Source organism: Diabrotica undecimpunctata, chromosome 9, assembly GCF_040954645.1.
Source record: "Diabrotica undecimpunctata isolate CICGRU chromosome 9, icDiaUnde3, whole genome shotgun sequence".
In the NCBI taxonomy this organism is placed as follows: domain Eukaryota; kingdom Metazoa; phylum Arthropoda; class Insecta; order Coleoptera; family Chrysomelidae; genus Diabrotica; species Diabrotica undecimpunctata.
The window spans coordinates 13,952,797-13,977,001 of NC_092811.1; the positions used below are offsets into that span (position 1 = coordinate 13,952,797).

Consider the following 24,205-nt stretch of genomic DNA (forward strand, 5'->3'; position numbering starts at 1 on the left):
TTGTTTTGGCTTCCTTATATATATTGGCTATTAGTTCCGTATTTCTGTGGTCAATTCTGCTGTTAATCAAAGAACTTTTCACTACCCAATGTTCGACACTGTCGAAAGCCTTTTCGAAATCTATGAACGCTATATATAGAGGAATGTGTTATTCATTTGCTTGTTCTATAAGTATTTTCATACTTAGTAAATGGTCACTTGTGCTGAATCCCTTTCTAAAACCAGCTTGTTCTTTCGACTGGTAGCCGTCGAATTTTGTTAAAAAAGTTTTTGTTATGAGTTTACTAGCGGACCAACTCGACATCGAGTTGATAAATAAAAGTCTTAATAAAAAAAAGTTTTATAATTTAAAAAAATCGACCGGAAGTAAAAATATTTGTATCAATAACTCAAAAAATATAAAGGATAATTTCGTGAACTTACATTTTTGAACTCTACGTTGAATTCTCTATTGATTTGACTAATAAAAACGAAACCGGAAGTCGACCTCAAAACCGGAATGCAATTTTTAGTTCATCAAATGTCGACATGGATATCATTTAGCATGCTGATCACGAATCCGGTGTCAGATTTGCTCTATCTTGAAGTTTTATGCGCGTTTCGGGTCACTTCCGGTGTCGGATCGCAACCGGAAGTACATATTTAGATTCGTCTCGACGAGACCTTTCGATCCATATATACATTGTGGGGTCTAAAACTTAAAGTAAATTTTAACTTCCGGTCATCTCAAAACCGGAAGTGAATTTTTGTACCAAAAGTATATCTTGACAATCTCATACGTAATACTAATAATATTCCGAAAAAATATTTTAATTATCTAATATGGTTTTTGAGTAAAGTGGTGGACAAGAAAAGGGCTTAGCGTTTTAGTATATAAGATACATTACATTGAGGAGTGTTATAGGACGGTAGTTTTTTATATCTGCTTTATTCCCTTTCTTGTGTAGGATAATGGTTACGGATTCCTTCCAGTTGTTTGGGATCCTTTTTTCTTTTAATATCCTGTTAAAAAGGGAATGTAGAGTATTAATTACCACTTTTCCACCATATTTCCACTTGCACGTAAACTAAGTAAATATAAAGTATGATCTGGTACTCTTCTGATCATATTTTTACTGTGTTCAGTAAATACATATTTTTTTGATAGCTCGCTATATACATTATATCTACTATACGTCTCACGTCGTTTTATTTGATGTGTCACATGCTAAGATTTGGCTAGTTGTTTATTTTATACTCAGTCAGAGGCCAATAAAGTTACTTTATAGTGTCTCTATTTCCATCTATAGTGTCATGTAATATCCCGTATATAGCTATACGTTCATTATTAACGAAGATGCTGTGTAGTGCCCTTTTGGTAGTCGCCTTCTTTGTTTTTTCTATCTAAATATATTCGTTATGTCCTCTCCTTTCATTTGCTATGTCGCATGTTAGGATTCTGTCCGTTGTTTACTTTGTACTAAGGCAGAGTCCTTCTTTAAGTCAATAAATCAAAATTTGTCTTATACTGAATCTATTTTTATCCACACTGTCCTATTATAAAGACTTGATAAAAGTAATGCTACTGGCATGCCCAAAATTTCATCAGAAGCTGAAATAAGAAAAAGGTTTAAATATCAAAAACAATGTCAAAAATTCTTTTTTATATTCTTTGAAGAAAAAATAGATAAGTACATTCGATGATTAATATGTTAAAATCTTAATCATTAATATTATTAATAATTATTAAAAGTGGTATTCACTCATTGTTAATAATATAATATGGAAATTCATTAAATATTAAAATTGTTAAATGTGCAACATTTGAAATATTGGATAATTTGTGCTTTTAGTAAATATATAACGCAATCGCGCGGAACAGTTTTATTTAAAATATTAAATTTTTAGAAAACTTATTCCTAGTACGATATACTGTAATCGATCAGACCTAACATAACAATATTTTAATAAAATCATAGTTTAATTAATATGATTTTGGGTTGATATTTTTTACTCTATTTTGAACAGAAAAAATAGTAAAAGTAGAAATAGGAACGGTTTTTGTTCAATACAACAGCTTTTCCTATTTTCCGAATTCTCATGGACTCTTCCTTTCTCGTAACATACTAACCTCTGCAAATGTGTTATCGATATTTTTTATATAAGTTAATAAGTTTGTCCCTTTCTACATAAAGGACATCATCTAAATAGCATTGCTCTCGGTATACACCATTATTTCATTACGTCTTTTGGAGCTGCTGCTTTGTAAGTCTTCCTTGGTTCAAGCTGTTCACATATCTTGTTTCCTATTTTATGTCTTTTTTACTCCTTCACTTCTTATAGAATCCAATTTAGTTTCTTCTGCTATTTTTCTCAACTAATTCATATCTTCCTCGTTTAGTGTGCTGTCCTTTGGTGTATTAATCACTCATAAGTCACATACATGTATTTATGATACTACAGATAAAGGGTTGTACATTTTTAATTTTATTTCTCAATTTAAATATTTGCTATTTTTTTATAGTAAATTTTATTTGTGTTTTTATTATAATATTTTTAGATCTTTCTTGTCTTTTTTGATATTGATACGCTACTGATCCTCATCCGAACGGCAGAGCTACCTGTCTATCTGGAGACTACTCGAGAAGCATATGTCAGGAATTCGAAGACGTACTGGAGAATTCGATGGTTCGACTGGTTTCCAATAGCGGCGCTGAACGTTTTATCAAAATCTGGGAGTCAAGCATAAATGTATATGTTAAATTAAATGGTAGAGGGTTAGTCTAAAATATAAATTTGTATTGTCAAGTAATAAATATATCATAAAAGATATAATTGTGTTTTTAGTGTTAGTATATACTATAGTGTATTTTTATGTATGAGAGAGTAATAAAACAATAAATTATGTATGCAAATCCCTAAACTGTTGATACGGGTGACTCAATGAAAAACAGATATTTGTCAACAAGTTTACAGAAGTATATAGGAAAACAATTTTAAATTGAGTATGACCACCAGGTATAAAGGTTGGAGCAGAATAGAATACAATAGTTGTGAGGGTTACTAATCCCTAAATAAGGTTGCCAGTGTCGGAGTGATGGAGGTTAACAGGTACTAATGAATTTGCAAGAAATGTAAGATGTTTATTTTATTGGTTATATATAACCAATAAAAGTTTAATAAGTACCTACCTATTTGCAAAATAAAGTTTAATTCTTTAGATAAAATAAAACGTTTTATTTTATCTGAAATGAGTGCATTCCACGAAGTAAGGGTTTCAACAATCAAACATTTAATTCTTTAATTCCAGGAATCTACGACAGTAATTGACTAGATAATTACCTTCTAAACTTATTCCACAGAAAATGTGATAGTGGGTTTTTCCATTTTGTATATAGGAAGGTCCAAGTGGCGTATTCAAAATTCTTAACAGTTCACTAAAAGTAGGTACTTCAGTTGCAAGGTGCAGTTTATTGTGTATACTAGTGTTATGGAAAATTTGGAAGTGCCGTGTAAACGCCGAAAAATTGGTCCTCTAACAGTTAATGAAAAAACATTAATATTTAATTGTTTTAAATCATTTACAGACAAACGTTTATGTGAAAGTGTTGATGAGACCGTTGAGTTAGTTAGCAGTACACTTGGTGTTGGGAAATCTACGATTTACAGAGTTATTAAAGAAGAGAAATGTGGTAGTTTTCAAATGCCACGTAATGCTCCAGGGAAACCAAAATTTCAAATAGAATATCATTTTAAAGAAGGACTTCGACGGAAAGTGCATGAATTCTTCTTTAGACAAGAATTTCCAACATTGGATAAAGTTCTTGTCTCAGTTCGAGATGATAAGGATTACCCAGAAATGAGTCAAAGTACGTTATGGAAACTTTTAAAAGAAATAGGCTTCCGCTGGAAAAAGAATCCCAGAAAGTCTATTTTATTAGAAAGAAGCGATATTGTCATATGGAGAAGACATTTTCTAAGAACCATAAAGGAAATGAGAAACCAAAAAAGAAAAATATTTTATCTTGATGAAACATGGATCAACGAGGGTCATACACCAAATAAATTTTGGCAGGATGAAACTGTTACAAGTCAAAGGCACGCTTTTGTAAATAACTTATCTACTGGTTTAAACCCACCATCAGGAAAGGGACGCAGGCTGATAATAGTACATATTGGCAGTTCAGACGGTTTTGTTGAAGGTGGTTTATTAACTTTTGAATCAACTCGTACCGGTGACTACCATGAAGACATGAACGCTGATGTCTTTCAAGAATGGTTCGAACAAATGATAGATCTTTTTCCTAAGAACTGTGTAATAGTAATGGATAATGCAAGTTATCACTCCAGACTTATAGAAGGACTGCCCACAACCAAGTGGTTAAAAAAAGACTTGCAGAATTGGCTTAGTTCAAAAAATATTACGTACCATCCCGGATCTATAAGAAAGGAACTTTATTCGTTGTGTGCCCTTCATAAAGAAACATTTAAAAAATACGAAATTGATGAAATTGCCAAAAATCGTGGAATGACAGTACTTAGATCCCCACCATATCATTGTGAATTAAACCCGATTGAACTGGTATGGGCACAGATAAAGAGTGAAGTTTCAAGAAAAAATACCACTTTTAAAATTCATGATGTTAAACAGTTGTTTTTGGAGGCCGTAAATAATGTAAAACCTGAAAACTGGGAAAAGGCAGTAAATCACACTATTAAAGAAGAGGAAAAAATGTGGAAGCTGGACAATATTACTGATAAAATGATCGAGCCAGTTATTATAAATCTTGGTTCTGAAAGTTCATCTTCTGAATCTGATTTGGATTTGTAACAAGTAGCTGTAAGTTTTATATTAATATTTTTATTCATCTATTTAACATACCTTAGACGGTTTTAAAAACTCTTTTTCTCTTTTGTAATTTTTAAAAATTAAAAAAAAATGTGAATTTTTTAAAACCCTTTTTAATGTAGGCCAGTCAGTTCTAATATAGTGTGTGATAAAAGAGGTCACTTTTGTTTACATACACATAACACTTTATAACACTGAAATAATTCATTTATTTTTTACAATTATTCAAAGTAATTTTTCAATTAATCTTGAGCACACCCATGGAGTGGTCGGAGCTACCAGTTAAAATTATGCTAATTACTCTCTCGTTCATAAAAATAAACTATAACAAGTTCGTATAAAAAATGCCTTCTTTATGTCAATAAAAGAGGTAAGATATATAGTATTAATAGTTATGTAGGTCTGGTCTATTACAAAAACGTAAGTATTTACATAAAAATATAATCCTTAAAATGCTTTATGTAGACCAACCCGTCAACATATTATAATAAAAGCCTCTGCAAATAAATTTTGGTTTGCCGAATATTTCCATTTTCATTTACATGTTAGTTAAAGTTCCTTTCATATTAAAGAAGCGTTAAGGGCACAATTTTTTTTGTCGTTTTGATCTGGTTTTTAAGAAATTTTACTAATATCACTGGTAGACTTGATGTGTAATAAATTCATTACAGTTTTTTTAATGAACTCCATTTTAGTACAAAAGTAGAGAATAAAGACGTATGTGTCTACATATACTGTTTTTGTAGACTATAAAATGTGTTTAACACAAATTTACAGAAATATATAATCAAGAAAAATAAGTAAAATAATATACCATTTCAATACATTTTATATAAAGAAAAGAAACATATAACTATAACAAAAAATGTAAATGAGAAGGTTTTTTCTTAGAATAGCTCCACAAAAATATCTGAATACTTTTTTGAAAAGGATACCATGCAAATAAATTTAAGTAATTTTGTTAGGTAGATATGTTATAATCAATATCCAAATTTGGCCTTTCACCGAAATTTATACCCACAACAAGTTGTGAATTTCGTTTTTTTCTCACATCGCGTTTCGGATATCTTTGACGTGCACAAATCGCGTTGTGGATAATATACAATGATCCACAACTATGAAAGCCATCGGAAACACACGACGAATTTCGCTTTATTACCAATATAAATACCCTCAAAGGGAAATATAGAAATCGCATATCGAATCTTACCAGTAACACGAGTTTTATTCAGTGTACTTTCTGATAATGTCTAATACAATGGGTAAATCAATCGAAAACCTTAAAAATAAATTTGAGGATGGTTTGAATAAACTTTACGTGAAGTCAAGTATTAGGTCTACGCTACTTTTACAAGGCGACTGTAAAAAACTAATTTATTAGGTTAAAGAAGCACAAAAATTGCGAAGATTCGGCAAAGGACTATTATCTAAACATTATCGAAGACTTAGTTGATGTGAATTATTAAGCATTGGAGAAAATGAACATTTGATAGCCAAAAGACACACTAACGAAGAGGAAATCAAATTTTTTTGTTCATCGTGAGCAATTATTAGATATTATGCATACAGCCCACATAAATATAGGACATTACGGAGAAAAAGATTGGTAGGTAGAGATACTGCAAGCACTCCTGACCACGGCGCAGTAGACGAAATTTGGTTTAGTCCCCACTTCCATGCGAAACGCATTGTACTATGCACTGTATAATTCCACTTACAAAAGAACCTTTCTGCCTTTACATGAATTTGACTCCGCCTTCGCGCAGCTCCATGGTAAGGAGTGTTTGAACTATCTTTACATATTTCCAGACCTTCCGAAAGATGTCATTGATAAACTACAAAACAAACTACAATAAGGTAAAGTTGACGGCAATTTCAATGATCAGTTAACCCAAAGAAGTAAGAGAATATTGAATGAGAGAGAAGAATCACATAAAATAATAAGAGTTCAGACATCAATGGGGATATGTGAGTCAAATAAAAGATTTGCTCCTTTAAAAGAAGGGACTAATGTTTTGGTTCGAGTGCCGGATGTTGATAGAGGTCGATTAACTCCATGAAATGTAATAGCCATTGTTTCTGAAATTAATAATAATCGCTTGTACAAACTTAGTACTGAGAATGGACCACTAGATAGATTATTTTCAAGAAATAAACTCCTTCAAACCAATTCGCAATTCATGTTTGAATCAAATGATATTAGTACTTGCGAACTGCAGCAAATATGTCATCCAAAGTTTCTTGTCAAGGTTTTCTCAGATGCAACTGTAAAAGGTTTTGTGGAGACAATAAATGTTTCTGTAAACAAAGAAACAAACAATGTAATTCAAAGTGTCATTAATCGCTGACATGCAAAAATAAATGAAGAAATTTGGTTCTAAAAATTTTTGCATTTAAAAATTATTTTTATCTGCGATTTTTAAATAAAATTAGAAGTTTCGTTATGTGGGTATTTGTATTTTTATTTACATCATTTAGCATCGTTTACATCCTTTATAGCCATCATTTTTATATTTTTCGTATTTTTATTTACATTTTTTAAATAAATTTAGAAGTTTCGCTTTGTGGGTATTTGTATTGCCCATAACGCGAAAAATTGTCACGTGTGTCCAACGATCTTCGTAGTTTCGTATTGTGGGTCTTCGCAATATATCCACAATGCGTTCTGTGCACTTCAAAAATACCCGAAACGCGATGTGAGAAATAAACAAACGGCCGAATTCGGTTGTTGAGTACAACATATATTATTAGCTATACAAATTTTTATCAACTACCTCTCTAGTATTTAAGTAATTTTAAAAAAGGCCAGAGAATACATAAACAAAAACCTAAACTGTTATAAATGTCTCAATATCATTTAATAAAGCTAAAAAATGCATCTTAGTAAAGTAAAAAACCACATGCTTGAATGAAAACTGATAGATATCTCCGTTTTTAGCCAATGCTTGTAAAAGCTGTTGTTAAATAGATTATAATAAATACAAAAACAATAAAATTACATTGAATTTCTTTAACATATCATTCTTTGTAATGCTCATTAGGCAGCGATCAAATGACCTTCCCCGGCTATTTCAGTAATGTCTAAAGCACAGCAGCAGTCGTTTTAATGGACAGTGGAAGTGTGACGTCACAACTGTCAATTACTTTCCAAACAAAAGTTGAAATGTCCAATCTCAAGACTTTTTAATGTCTATAAAGTTAACATTTTGCTTCCTCTGTTGCTTTTTCTTTTAAGTATAGTGTTTTTACGATAATACCATCATAATTCAGTGTTCTATTTCTATGAAATATAGTTTAAAAGTTTAAATTAAAGACATTCTAACCTTACTTTATTGATACATGCATTTTATTGCTATTTTTATAAAACAACATGCTTTATTATTTACACAACCTTGTAAAATTGTTGTAGTAACTATTAGAATACTTAGATATTGCAAAAAGCGGAAGGATTCTGTAAAAAAATGAAAAAATAACGAAAAATACAAATTATCCACACTAAACAAGGTTTGTTTGGAAAGTGAAACTGACAGATGTCAATAAAATCTACGTCATCACTTCCACGGTCCATTATAAATCTATCAACCAGGCAACTATTTCGAAAATTACTCGCAAAAATATGCCTTGTATTGATGGTTGCTTGCTATGTCAAATTCGTATTGTTTTGCACAGATACGAATCACATAATGGTATTTTAAATTTATTTTAACAATTAATAAATAGCATTTAGTTTAAAATTTAATTTTGTTTATTTTAAATTAATTTCCGATAAAAATTATCTAATTAAGTTAATATAAACAGATATATTTAAAATAGTTGTGTGAATCCTATTTGGGAAATATTTCGGCAAACCTGTACGTTCAATGTTGTTTCAGATTGGTCTATATTATTTAATATATAATAGATTCTCTTAAATCTAAAATGGTCTAATATTGTTAAGATTCTGTAGCCAATCGTATTCTTGCCGATTCTCTTGATCGATTATGAACTTCAGCGGTCCTTAAAGTTACACCAAATATGTCTTCGTGATATCTATTTTCGTCCTGAAACATACAAAGTGTTAGAACAAGGTTCGGTCAATATTTGGGGCTTAAATTTAATTTACATTCTTGTTTTGCTTGAAGTTACTAATATGGACTTATTATGGACTTAAATATGGAAGAAAAAAAAAACAAAATTTTAATCGCGATCGAGATATATACCCAACAAACACTGATGAAATTCGTGCCCTCTTCGGTCTCTTATATTTTGTAGGTGTCAGAAAGGCAAGTCACCTTAATACAACAGACTTGTGGAAAACGGACGGCACTGATATAGAGGTTTTCTGACTGACAATGAATATTACGAGATTCAGACATTTACTAAGGTACATGCGAACTGATGATATCAATACAAGGCATGATAGAGTTAGTTTGGATAAACTAGCGCCAATAAAAGATCTTATTACTAAGTGGAACAAAAATCAGAAAAACTGTTTCTCTCATTCGCCATACGTAATCGCAGATGAAAAGTTGGAAGCTTATAGAGATCGGTGCTCGTGTCGCCAGTACATATCAAGCAAATCCAATAGATACGGTATAAAAATATTTTATACATTTAATTAATTTAATATTTTATATATTTACGGTATAAAAAATAAGTTATTTTATACCAGTAAAAGAGAAGTATATTCATGTGTTTATGGACTTAAGACTTGGGAAATTAGCTCTTGGTTATATACTTACGGTTCAATATATAACAAATCTGTGCAAATCCTAGCATATGCTGATGATATCAACATTGTTGGGAGAACGAAAAACGCAGCACGAGAGGCGTAGGTAGCACTAAAGGAAGCGGCTACAAAAATGGGTTTAATAATAAACACCAATAAAACGAAATACATGAAAGTAGGTACGCAACCACAAATACTACAGCCACTTGTTATAGAAAACGACGTCATCGAAGCAGTTAACGAATTTGTATATCTGGGAACGCTCGTCAATACTGAAAATGACACTACCGCAGAGATAAATCGCAGAATTTGCACCGCTAATAGATGCTATTTTGAGCTTAATCTCCTTTTTAAATCTACAGTTATATCAAGAAATACAAAAGTAAAACTTTACAAAACAATAATACGCCCAGTCCTAACATATGGTTCAGAAACCTGGACTTTAACAAAAAGCAATGAAAACATGTTTGGATGTTTCGAAAGAAAAATACTAAGGCGAATCTATGGAGCGGTAAATGAAAATGCTGTCTGAATAAGACGATAGACGAAAGAAGAGGAAGACCCAGAACAAGATTCCTAGATAACATAGATCAAGATATGAGAAATATGGAAATACGTGCTTGGCGGAGGAAGGCGATGGATAGGGACGACTGGAAAAAAATTCTTGGAGAGGCTAGGACCCACACAGGGTTGTAAAGCCAAAATGATGATGATTATATACTTACCTTACTAAGGAAATTGGCAATCAAGGAAAAAAAAGCTTACTTTGTTTTGTGGTCGGATAATAAAATTGTGAATGTCAAAATAAAAATCATGATCACCGTGTATATGACCATACTAAATGTTTTTGAGGAAATTATTCATACATTTTCCGTGAAACGACACATTTTCCTTAATTACGACATATATTTCGCAATCATAGAAACACGTAAAGCAGTGTAAAGGGCTTATACTTTGATGAATGTTGTTAACATCATTACTAGTGTGGCCCAGAAAAATCCATTTTTGTGCATGGTGGTTGAGGAGTTTTATGTTTTCAAATCCATTGCTCGTGATAAACTGAACACAAAGAAGTTAGGAATTTCAAGAGCTACACAGCTTTGTCTTACAAAAGAGTAATTTGGGACGGTAATAGTGGCTAATCGCCTTTTCGCTTTTTCTCGAAAAAGAAACAGAAAAAGCGATCAAAACCCTCGAATGGGGTGACAAAGGAATAAATGTGGACGGAGACCACCTAAGCTACGCAGACGATATAGTCCTGATTGCAGACGATTTGGGACAAATAAAGAAAATGTTGGAAGAACTTAGTACAGCCTGTCATAAAATAGGTTTAAAAATGAATATAACAAAAACAAAATATATGACGAACTTAGTACCAAGTAAACACCTTGAAATACAAAATGAAGAATGAACTGGTAGACAAATATATATATCTGGGTCACGAAATTAAGATAAGTAAGGACAATCACACAACCGAAGTATCTAGAAGAATAATACAAGGATGGGCAGCATACGGAGCTCTTAGGAACGTTTTTAAGAGTGACATCCCAACTAATATGAAGAAAAAAGTTTTCGACCAATGCGTGCTACCGGTGATGACTTATGGTGCAGAAACATTATCGCTCACAAAGAAAAACGCACATAAACTAAGAGTAGCGCAGAGAACAATGGAGCGATCTATGATAGGGGCCACTCTGCGAGACAGGATTAGACACGAAGATCTACGAGCTAAGACCAAAGTCATAGACGTCATTGAAAGAAGCTGTAACTTAAAATGGAAATGGACTGGAGACGTTGCCAGAATGAACGACGGAAGATGGACTCGCAAACTAGTTGAATGGAGACCAAGAGCCGATAAACGTAGCAGAGGAAGATCACCAACACGATGGGAAGACGACTTACGAAAGACAACAAAAAACTGGATATAGCAAGCACAAGATAGAACACTTTGGAGACAAACAGGGGAGGCCTATGTCCAGTAGTAGATTGAGAGAGGCTGATGATGATGATAATGATGATAGTGGCTAAAGGACATAGTGAGCTTGCTGGATGGAGTGAGATCAAGGTACTCAAATCTGCAGGTACATTAGAAGACTCATAGAACTTCAAAAAACTCGAACTCACTTTGGTATGCCAGAGAAAAAAGGAACATATGTTGAAATAATGCTGCCTTATATTCACGATGATGCCAAAAAGTATCAGATCACTTAAGTCAAGTTTCTACTGTAGGAAACAATGGTTAAACATCTGGCGCTTACAATGTTTTGAATTAAGACAGATTTTTAATTTTTTTAAGTAAGCTCTGTTTACTGTTCCTTTGCGATATGTTTGTATTATATAAAACAGGGCTTCCCAGACTTATTCGTACTGTGACGCCGTTGGGACTTTGCTATTTTTTTGCGACGTCCCCTCAACCCAACCCCCAATAATACTTACCAATTTTAGTACTAGCTTAGTAATAGGTTATATTTATAACAAAAACACTATTAGAACGTTTATATTTTTTATTAGGAATCAACAACGAAATGAAAAAATTAGCACAAAAATGAAAAGGGATATTTATTTATGTAACTGGCTGGTCAATGTGAGGGGTATGCTTGCTTTTTTGAGCACAGCTTATGAAAGTGGGACTCCAGTTTGGAAATTGCAACTCTCATTTCTTTTTCAAGTTTATGTTTGACCTGTACTTGTTTTTAATTACTCAACTGCAGAAAAGCCCGTTTCGCACAAGTACGAAGTCACAAATAGTAATAAAACCTTTAATACAGCAGTGCTGATGGCATGATATTCATGAGAAAGTGAGCTCCAAAATTAAAACAGTTTGTCCTTGTCGTATTAAAGCTTTAGGTTGGAATCACAGGACAATTCTGTCAGTTGTTTTCCTTCCTTTGTTGAAAGTGTCGTGGATGGCGTGGATGGCGTGGATGACAGGACAGGGTTTCTGACCCAGTCATATTGTTCGATATCTTCGGGAAAATATTTCTCAAAGGGTTCGCTCAATGATAACATGTGTTGTGTAAACATATTTTTTAAAGACGGATCAAGAATTTCTATCGATTTTTCTTGTAGAATACCTTGTAAAGCAGGAAAACAGTCAATTTCTTGATCTTCTAATTTTCTCTTCCATAAGAGCAACTTCTTCTGAAACCCAGTCATTTTATCTGCCAATTGCAGGATATGAGTATTGTTTCCATGCAAAGACTTATTAAGATCATTTAATTTGTTCAATATGTCACAGAGGTATGCCAATTTTATTATAAATTCTGAATTAACAATTATATTGTATTGTATTAAATATTGTTTGAAAAAGGTACACTTTTTATTTTCTTAACTGCCTATTCTCCCATCATCCCTGTTATCATATCAATTGCTGTAGGTAAGATCAGTTCCTCAGCGATCGTATGTGGTTTTTTACATTTGGCAACACGGTAAGCTACCATGTTAGAGGCGAGCAATACTTTGGTAGGAATTGATACTCCTGAAACCAAAGCCATGGTCTGATGTTTTAGATCTCGCAATTTTCTAAAAAAAGTCTCTTAGCTTATCTTGTGAATGACTGTGAACTGTTCAGCCGCTAACGCAGGTTAATCCAAAATCCAAATATTGGTCGTCATATTTCCTATATCTCTTCTTTTTACTTAAATTTACATTATTGCCTTCGCCTGACTCTTCACTTCGTTTTCTATTCTTTTGAATATAAGTATCCATTGTTGATAGCAAAAAAAATTAAATAAAACAAAAACTTGACTAAATGACATAACACGCGTGACAGTGACAGTAGGGAACACGAAGGAGAGGAGCCGACCGGCGAAACCGAATGCGCCCAGCGCTCACTCGACTCCTGTGTTGCCAATGTCCGGATAATTTTCCGTTTTTGGGAAAATGTCGTGGACCAAATGATAATTTTCGGATTGAACAATTTTTTGAATAATTTCGAGTAATTCAAGGGTCTATCGACTTGATGATTTATTTATTAATACATATATTTTATACTCATTTAAAATCAAATAAATATATTTTCTGTATTAAAAGTCCGCGCTGACACGCCCCTGGAACAACGCAGTGACGCCCCAGGGCGTTGCGACGCACAATTTGCAAAGCCCTGATGTAATACCTTTAAACTTATCCATTTATAAGAAACAAACATGTTCCATAAAAAACTATTTTTTACTCATTTTGAAAAATTTATAATTTTGAACTTACCACGGTATAGAAATGCACGCTTCATATAATTATAATTTCTTAAAACTTTTATACTTACTCTCAATGCTAACATATATGACTGAACTTCTGAATCACTCATTTTTCCTTCTTTCTGAATTATGTTTTGGACTGTCTGGTACACATCTTCAGCCATTGTAATGTCTCCGCAAATGTACAGATGACCTTTTTCCTTAACGAGAAGTTGGTAAATTGCGGCTGATTCTTTTAAGGCTAAATCTTGTACGTAGACCTAAAAATAAAATAACTATTTTAATATCCAATTACAAGTTTTCAAGTCGCAACTATCTTATTCTGTTTTGTACTATTTTCGATATTAAGTATACAAATCAGTTACCTTTGGTTCACCAGGTTCTCTAGATAAAGCAAGGAACACGCGGTCCATAACATTCATTTTGACCATTTCGTCCTTTTCGTCTCCAAACAGATCCATATCTTTCGTTCTGCAACCGAAGAACAACCATTTTTTGCCTAAATTACCAGGTTTTTCTTTTAATATGGCTTCCCTTTCTTGCCAAAAACCTCGGAATGGTGCAATTCCAGTTCCGGGACCTACTGCAATAATTGGAAGCGACTCATCCGTTGGTAGATAAAATCCTGGGGCACTGAAAAGGGAAGATAAAAAATAATTAGAAGTAAACGTTTTCGACGATGGACGTAAATACGCCTTTAACTCCGAGTTAAAAATATTTACAATGTATTGAAGTATACAATCTAATGTTAATACCAAGAACCATTGTTAAAAAAGTTGCAAAAGATCGATTACATCTGTCAGTCTTACTATATCGAATACTTTCTTTTCATAAATCAAACATAGAAACGCTGGTCTATCACCAGTAACTGTTAGTTATTCCGTCATTACTAAAGAGCGGATAATATGTAACTTTTAATCCGTTTTTTTTGTGAATTGGTAAAATTTGCATTTTTTAAAACATTTTGGGCATTTGTTTGCATAATATCATATCATATCAAATTTACCTGGAGTTACCCTACCAATATTTCTACCTGGAGCGATTAGAAAGATCTTCCAATTCATCTTCATCTTTATTATCTGTGATTTTAGTTTAACAATAGGTCTATTAGCTTGACAAATTTACTATCGTAAATCAATTACTATATTTAATAATGTTTGTGCGTTTTTAATGACGCACAATAAATATTTTCAATCTTTTATAGACTTTATCTCTATCATTGTTAGTAACTCCTCGAAATATGACAATCCAATATCTGCAGGTCATTTTAGTCACTTTTATTATAAGTCACTAATTATATTGCAAATATATTTTAAATTTTACAGACCGACCCTGTTAATCTATCTAACCGATCACTGGAACGTGCTAATTTCGTTAGAATCGGCGTTTTGAGAAGATCGTAATTAGCTGTTTTTTATTTGTTGTTCCCAGTGGTGTACAAAATATGCCACGCGTGTAAAAAATGTAAGTATTTTAAGTAATTATAGCACAAAATATATTTTTCTTTCTAAACAATACTTTTTCTCATGTAGATAAAAATTTTTATTAGTAATTTTATTTTTCAGGGATCAGATTCCAGTTAGAAATCCCAATCGACTTACAGATAAAGAACTCCGAGCATTTGCTGATGCATTATTTCGACAAGAAGATGAAGTAATTGGGGGAAATCCTGATACTTCGGAAGAAGGAGTTATTTTTAACGAAGAACCCAGTTCTGATTCGAATGGATATTTAAGTGAAATTTCTAGCAAAAAAGGAAATGTACTAATATTGTTCTGAAGCTTTTTTTTTGTGGCATTTTAAAGTAATTACTATTTAAATGGGAATAAGCCACAATTAAAGGTTAAAGTACGTTTATTGACGTTTCAATTTCCACGTCGGAAATCGTTCCCAAAATACAAACATTAGTAAATTAAACAAATTTTTGTTTTTTTTTTGTTACTTAGTGAAAAATTGTTTTAATAATTTGATTTGATCTGACTCATCTATATTGACAATTCAGACATAGATTATACATTTTAAAGTAGACGACTTTAAAATAATATTGCCAATATTGTTGTGTTGCGTTCCTGGGACGACTTTACTTATAAGATAGTTCATTCGATTACATGAAATCAAGTTTAACTTGAGAATATCATAGCATGTAATTCGTCTTTAAAAAGACAAACACATGCCATGATGACAGTAAAATTCTCCTGTTAGTGATTCCATAGTAAATACATTTACAAACAAAATATCAAATATTGGAAGTTAAACTCACCTTCGAACTACAGTATAAACCTCAGTGTTTAATTCAACATCCTTCAAGTAATTTGAGCAAACGCCGTAATGTAAGTCACCAGCTCCATCTAAAACAAATATTAAAAAGCATTAGTTTCATTACTTTCTTAAATTACAAATAATTTTGCGATACTTGAAATTTTCATTGAAACACATTGGTGTACCTAAAAGATCTAATATTGCTCCTTAACCTAAAATTGAATCTGCGCTGAAAACTTAACGGAGCGAGTTTCATTTCACTATCAACTCATTATAACAGTTTATGGGTCCAGATTAAGCGAAAAATACCTGTTCAGTTTTTTGTTCAGTTCCCGTGATTGGAAAAGAATGGGCAGCAGTTATATAGTTAACGTTCCCAAATTGAAAGCAAGAGAAAATTATAGTGATGCTGATTGTAGTTAAAAACTTCTTAGTGTTAAAAGGATTATCTAAATGTGTCGTGGAATTAGTAGCTGAACATGATACCAAAGTCAAAGCAAAATTAATTTTAACAATTAGCGAAATTACACAAGAAATTGTATTAGACTGTACTAAAGGAACCATATATTCAGTGGTAGATACAGGTGAAAGTTAGATTACCGACCGAGAAGTGGAAAGTTGAACTTTCCACAGTTAAGTATGTAAGTCAGAAAGAACTCCAACAACTACATTGATGATTTGATGACTTCGTCACATGTTACTGTCCTGAAAACATCAACCACCGACAGTCACCGATAGTGCTCCTTCTACAGTTGAAGAAGCTTTGTTACAGCCTGGCAAGGAGAGATGGAGACAAGCTATGAAGAAGGAGCTTCAATAGTTTCAAGAGAATGATGCTTGGAAGCTTTTAGATGCTCTAGAAGGAAATGTTTGTGTTGGGTGTAAGTGGATTTTCAAAAGGAAGCTTGTACATGCTCTAGAAGGAGACGTTTATGTTGGGTGTATTGGGTGAAGTGGGTTTAAAAAATGAAGCGTAACAGTGAAAATAATGTATGGTACTATGATCTTTTAGTGGCTAAGAATTTAATTCAAAAGCTGATATTGATTTTAATGAAACTTCTCTGTCTGTTGTTAGGCATTTTACTTTCAGATTGTTAATGACCCTATATATTAAATTAAATTTAGATACAACCCCATTTAGATGTAACAACGACTTTCCTTAATGGTATTTTAAAAGAAAAAATACCAGAAGCAGTTATTATAAAATAGCTTTATTTTTGAAAATTAAGTTTTAGCCGATTCTAAAGCCTGCAAAAGATCCATATTCAGGATCTTTTGCAGGCTTTATCCATTTTCTCTTTCGTGTGTATTTAAAACTTTGGAACGGATGTTAAAACATGGACTAGAATGGTGGGTCCACACTAAAAAATTACTACCAAACAATCAGTTTGGATACAAACAAGGATGTGGAACTTTAGATGCTCTAGCTACACTTGTAACGGACATACAGAGTAACTTTTCTAGAAATAACTATTTGCCTACTTTATCTCTAGCTAGATATCGAAGGTACTTATGACAGTGTGTCTTTACTTCGATTAAAAGACAAAATGATCAATCAATTTCAAATACCCACAAATCTGGCACAAACCATAATTAATTGCTACACTAATAGATGCTTATACGTTAGAAATTATAAAAATGAATTTCTTGGACCAAGTTATTATAGTTGGGGATTACCCCAGGGATCAGTCTTAAGCCCCCAAAAGTTAACATAGAAAGTACACATCGAGTATATGCTTGACCAAAGCAACAAAAGTATCAATTTTTTAAAGCAAATTTCTAAAACTTAGTGGGGTGCTGACGTAGAAACAGCTTTGCTTTTTTACAAATCTTACATCAGATCCATTCTCGACTATGAATGTATACTTTATGGATCATCAAGTAAACAAAGTTTAAATAAAATTGATGTATTTCAACGGACTGTTCTACGTACATGTATGGGAGCAATGGAGTCTACTCCAAGACCTCCATTGCATGTTGAAGCTTTAGAACCTCCTTTAAATTTTAGACGTGATTATCTAAGTAAAAAATTTGTAGTGAAAATTTCATATATCAACAATTCCTTATATACTGGCATAAGCTCACTAAATACAAATGATCTAACAAACAGTTACTGGACTCCAACAAAAATTCACCAACCTTTTGCACGGCCTTTAGAGCCATGTGTAACAATAAGGACAACAACAGTATTAGCAACCTTGATCTTAACGACTGTTTCGCATTTTTTAATGAAGCTGACATACACATACCAACATACATATTATAATACTCCATTATTAGATTCATACATCTTAAATTCTTATATAAAAAAATGGTCCAAGGCAACTGTAATCTATACAGGTGCAACCAAAACATCGGAAGTGCTTTCTACATTCATCCAAGTTAACAGAAAAAATGTTCAAATTACCTCTCAATTGATATATTTCGACAGTTTAAACAATAATGCAGTCTTGATATTATACGATTCATTGTCAGTCTTATTATCTCTCAAAAATACAAAGTTACCCAATTATAATTCTAATCTTTTCATTTACCAAGTTAAGAACATGCTTGTCAACCTTAAAAATAAAAATAAAACTACGAATTTTATTTGTGTAAAAGCTCATGTTGGTATAAAACATATTGAGCATGTTGATTCCATTGCTAAAGCTGCAATAACCTCTAGAACTGAAATTTTAGCAGATGAGAGAATTTGTGTCCCTGACGCTTTTCTCATCTCTGAAAGAAATCAAACATGCTTGTTATCCTGCTCATATTGCACTAATCAAAATATACAATTCAGACTTATGCGGAACTTGTCAAGAGCAAGGAGATCTTAACCACATCTTTTTTAAGTGTTTCAGCAATCAGGAACTCTTTTAAACAACTTGCAAACTCTGCAAATATTTCCTCCATATCAAATAAAGAACCTATTGTATCCTAATAATAAAAAAGTCTATGATTGTCTGATTAAATTTATACATAGTGCAAATGTGCGTCTATAGTCAGTCTTAGCTAAGCTCGTTAGATCTTTGTTTTAACCCAATTGTTATTTACCTTTCTTTCCGTGACCTATTGCTTCTTTTCCTTTAAGTTCCATCTTCTATCGAAGGTTGGAAATCATCATGGCTATGCAGACTCTGTTGACTGCCGCTCTAAAAAGTTCTGCACTACTGCATTCAAACCATTCCCTTAAAGTTCTTAAGCCAGGATATTCTTCGTCTTCCCACATTTCGTTTTCCTCGTATTTTGCCTTGCATGATAAGTTGTAATAATACGTATTTTTGCCTATTGCTAGTAATGTCTTAAACAAATGTCCTGATGGGTCCCTGGACGAGAAGTGAGTATCGCTGTTTCTCCTGATATTTGTTTTTTCTTGCTATCATTTTCTCTTTTTGTTTGATTCAGTTATAGTGATTTTATGAGATATTTTTTGACTCGAATAGATACACTTTTTGCACGAGAAATTATTAGTATAGATACATACTTTTTTTTCTTTAGTATTAATTATATTAGAATATTAATATTAGTAATTGTTCAACACATAATTGGCTAAATACTTAGTGCTACAGCCACAAAAAAATATAATATGGTTTATACTGTACCTTGAGTTTTATATTGTACAACAGCTACTGTTAGATGGATTTCATTGGGATTTAGGCGCTGACTTGAAGATATTGAGTAATATCTTGGTTGAAGTACACTTAATTGTGCGGAAAGAAGAGCGGCATGAGGTAGAACTGAGGGGAATTGTTCTAAAACTTCTAAAAGATGAGGATACCTCCAGTGACGCCATTCTTCGTATGAAGCCGAGTCCTTAAAACAAAATCCAGTTAATAACCAGTACAATACATCACTAGAATATTCCTAACATAGTTTGTATTATAAGAAAATACAATTTTTTCACAGAATTCATAATAATTAAGTAATTTTATGCCAAATTATGAAAGTAACTTGAAAAAATTTGTACTATAGTACTTACTGTGGCAAGTAAAGTTAGTTGTTTCTTGTCTTCTTCACTAGTTGCTATGGATGCGAAGTATTTTAACAAATTTGGTGTTGCTGGTGTGGTAATATCTAAATACCGTTGATATAGTTCCCTTATGGAACAACTGGGTAATCTTTGATGTGGTTTCCAGTTCCTAACAATACCTAAAAAATAAAAAAAATGTTAAAACTAAGATTGACTACTATACGACACATATGAGTGGAGCCGTGAAGGTCAAATAGGTTATCTATACATCTTGTATTGTTTGTTTTATAGCAAGAATATAGTTTTTCCAATTATACATATTTTGTTCAATATAGTTTTTATCCATTTTATTATGTGTTCATCCATAAGTTTCAGGATTTCTGCACAAAACTTGTGAGGCCCTACAGCATTACCATCATTAGTTTTTATAATAACTTACGTAACTTCTTCGATGGTAATGGCGGGTTCTGTTTGACATTGTTTGTCTTCAACGGTATTCTGCCTTTCGTCTGCAAAAGTAACTTCCACATATTTTTTTCTTCCACACTTAATAGTGGTAATAGCCTTGATTGTCCGCCAAACACCAAACTATTCTAGGCTTGTATAAGCCTGCAGCTTCTTTTAGTTTTTTGTGCATATTGAATAAATCGTGTTTATGTTGAAATAACAATATTTTCACATATTGTTCTTTTAGCCATGTATCATTAGCTATTCTGATTGCTTTTTTGATCGCTCTGTCTATCCTTTTTTATAATGTCGTGTCCTGATCATTGAACTTTCGTGTCTCCTTCATTATATCTAAAATATCATTTGCCGTTTACGATTTCTTATTTATTTTTCGCTTGTAGGTCTTGTGAAAGACTGAGCAACTTTTCAAGCTCCTGATCCGCTACATTCGTTTGAATAACGGTAATCAAGTTGTTTCGATCTGCAATAAAAAACTCTTCTTCTGGTACAAATTCACCCAATCGCTTACCTCGATAATTTCTTTATCAAAGCGCAAACTATCCTATAACTTTTTCCGATTTGTCCGTATCAATTTTGGCATTTAGATCACCCCTAATCAAAGTGAAATCCATTTTTTTAAGGGCAATAATTCATTATAGAAAGCTTCACTTATTCGTCTGATTTGTCTACAGTTGGGGTCTGTGGACAATTATACCTGGATAATGTTAGTTGTAATTGGCTAGGTGTTAAGTTAAAGGGGGAGCATTCTTTCCGATGTAGGTAAAAAGTTTTTAACGTGTCTTTATATAAGAATCCCCATTGTCTTCCGTTAGAGTTACCTGAATAATATATGTGACGATTACTAATCTTACATTACCCAGAGTTCGTTCAGCTTATTTCGCTTATTTCCATTATGTCTATCCATCCCTTCTTCTTCCTTCTTGTATGTAGGCTTTAAAACCTGTTTCTTCTTCAATATTAGCTTCCTAAATTGTTTAAATTATCGCGCCATCTTTTTCTTGATATGCCAATACTTCTTCGTCTATTTGGTGACTTATCTCGTGCAATTCGTACTATCCTATCTTCTGCCATTCTACTAATGTCTTCGTTCCACTCCTGTTTCCGTTTTGTCACCCATCCATTTATGCCTTCTATACTGCATGCTCTTCTTATGTTTTCGCTTCTCTCCCTATCCAACAGAATTTTCCCTGATATTCGTCCAAGTATTTTCATCTATGCTGTCAGGTCTTGTCTCCGCCGTGTATGTTAATATAGCTCTAATTGCTGCTTTATAGATTCTTGTTTTTGTGTCTTGTCTTAGGTGTTTGTTCTTCCAGATTTTATCATTAAGAGATCCCACCGCTTTACTTTCTTTTAAGCTTTGTTGTCGTACTTCTCCTTTAACATCTCAGTAACTAGTTATATCTATTCCCAGATATCTATACCTTGTTTCCTGCTTTATTATTTTCCCATCAATTTAGACTTTGTTATACATTTGTTTTTTTCTGCTGATCCATCTCCTTGATTGTGTTATGAGCCTTATTTGCCTCGTATAATGTTTTAACATTCCATGTGCAGATCGTGAGGTTTTTCTTCACACTAGATTGGCAAGGAATTCATCTGTTAGCAACCAAGAAGACCTTACCTTTTGGTCATTGTCCTTATCTTCCGGATATTGACATCAATAATATCTTTTCATGCTCATTGTACTTTAATTGTATTGTATTGTATTTGTAACAAAAATCTATTTAGCATACTTAAATACAATAAAAGCTCTGAAGCTCTGAAAGCATGTATTGCCAGTTTAACTTTGCAGCACAATCGGCGGAGTTATTAATAATAACAATAAACTAATTGCAAATTACATTTAAAGTCATAAAAAATACAAAAATTTGTTCAAGAGTCACCAAAATTTTTTAATAAAGTCAGGACCTTCTTTGTTATTTTTCAACTTATAATGTCTGTGACGTCTTTTATATTTTGGCAGTACTAGGTAGTCGGTGAAAGTGCGGACATTTTGAAAGACGGTAAGCCAGTGGCAAGCGCTGACGGTACCATCGTTACATATTTTAACTTTTTTTTTTAAAATAGGCAAAATTTATTAATTATTACTTACCGTTTGATGTATGAGTCTCTTCCATCAATTGCAACTCTACAGAAACATCGGGATTGTCAGCCCCTCTTAACTTCTTAATAACTCCATCCACAATATCTGACCGATTCAATGGATAGACGGCAAGATGATCACCAGGCTTGTAGGTTGAAGTTGAAGAAAATTCCAGAAGTATCGTGGATTTCGGGTCATTGCTTTTATGTAAATTGGTTCTTCGAATAAGTTTTGATGGGTTTATCTACATAAATTAATGTTTGAAAATAAGCTCCGAAATAAACGGTTGTTAAATTTAAATAATTTTATAAGTTTGCGCAATGATAAATTATAAAATTGTAACAAACTTTTGGAATTTTGGAAATAAAACAAGTAATTCAACGTTGCTCCACTTTACCTCATAAATACTAGCAAAAATCTTGTCATATCAGTTAATTAACTCCATGGTCATATTAGAAAAAGAACAAAGATTCAAACACGAAATGTTACTGAGAGAATTTTGATCAAAATGTTAATTAGCACTCTCATGAGATTAACATAATTTATCACGTTCATTGATTGTTAATACGTTAATTGCCACCATATTGAAAATTTTAATGTCTTTATTGGCCGATAACTTTTTTTTAAAAAGTATTTCGATTACTGTCTTTGAGTTTCAAATCAAAATCTAACACTCTAAAATGCGAATTTTGGTTAAAATTTCTTTTTTTTAAACGTGGGTCCACGTTGGAGTTTTGGGGCCACCAGCAAAATTTTTATCACAAAATGCCTGGAGAGTTCCACGACATCACGCCTTGACTTGTCTATTCCTGTTGTTAACGTGTCGGCAAATCTAACAAGCGAAGGCGCCGTCGCCGTGGCTTGCGTTTGCCTTGCAGTATAATGAAAAAAATCAGAAAAAAACGCACGTATTATCGCGTGGCGCAACACTGACGTCGTCAAAATAAAACGATTCCTGGGTATAGTTATATGCATCCTTATAGCATCCTTTCATTCGTACTGGTCAAAGAATAATCTTTTTTGTGAATAATATCAAAAAAGTAATGTCAAGGAATCGCTTCCATTTATTATGAAAAACGCTGCATTTCAACATAATTCAGTAACAACAGATGACCGTTTGTAGAAGATCGTTCCCTTCGTTAGCAGACTAAAGGATAAATTTAAGCTGCCATCGATCCAAAGGAAAATACCTACGATTTTAACGTATATTGTGAAAAAGAACATGCTAAAGGTAGCACCATACCAACAAAATGTAGTGATGAAACTCATGGATGGACTGCTTGACAAAGGAAGCACACTTGAGATTGATAACTACTACAGTTCTGTTACACTTGCACATGAAGTCCTACACCAAAAAACTTATATCTAATATTATTGGTACGCTACGTGCAAATCGCAAATATAATTCCAAAAACGTCATTTCCAAAACACTAAAAGTAGGCAAACATGTAGCTGAACAAAGTAATTCGGGCATCGTTATTTAGAAGTTGAGGAATAAACGAGATTTGTTGATGATTACTACCAAATTCGCTGACGAAATGGTGACAATGCAAAAGACACGAGTTGATATTGTAAAGCCAAAGAATGTCATCGAATTTATTAAATATAAAAGCTTCATTGATATATCGAATCAAACAAAAAGCTATTATTCGCCATTATGTAAAGGAATAAAATGGTACAGAAAATTATCGATGGAGCTCTTGACTACCAC

General features: G+C 32.7%; 1 protein-coding gene across 5 annotated transcripts in view; it reads right to left on the minus strand.

The window, feature by feature from the left end:
- Window positions 1-1,628: 1,628 nt before the first annotated feature.
- Window positions 1,629-24,205, minus strand: part of Nos (Nitric oxide synthase) — a 588,325-nt gene continuing 565,748 nt past the window's right edge. For all 5 annotated transcript variants that reach the window (XM_072542783.1, XM_072542782.1, XM_072542784.1 and 2 more), the window contains 7 exons: window positions 22,504-22,738; window positions 19,950-20,119; window positions 19,573-19,783; window positions 15,990-16,077; window positions 14,095-14,362; window positions 13,798-13,989; window positions 1,629-8,868 (listed from right to left, as the gene is read on the minus strand). In XM_072542783.1, coding sequence (XP_072398884.1) covers window positions 8,761-8,868; window positions 13,798-13,989; window positions 14,095-14,362; window positions 15,990-16,077; window positions 19,573-19,783; window positions 19,950-20,119; window positions 22,504-22,738 — 1,272 coding nt within the window. In that variant the 3' untranslated portion in view covers window positions 1,629-8,760. The remainder of the gene's footprint in view (window positions 8,869-13,797; window positions 13,990-14,094; window positions 14,363-15,989; window positions 16,078-19,572; window positions 19,784-19,949; window positions 20,120-22,503; window positions 22,739-24,205) is intronic.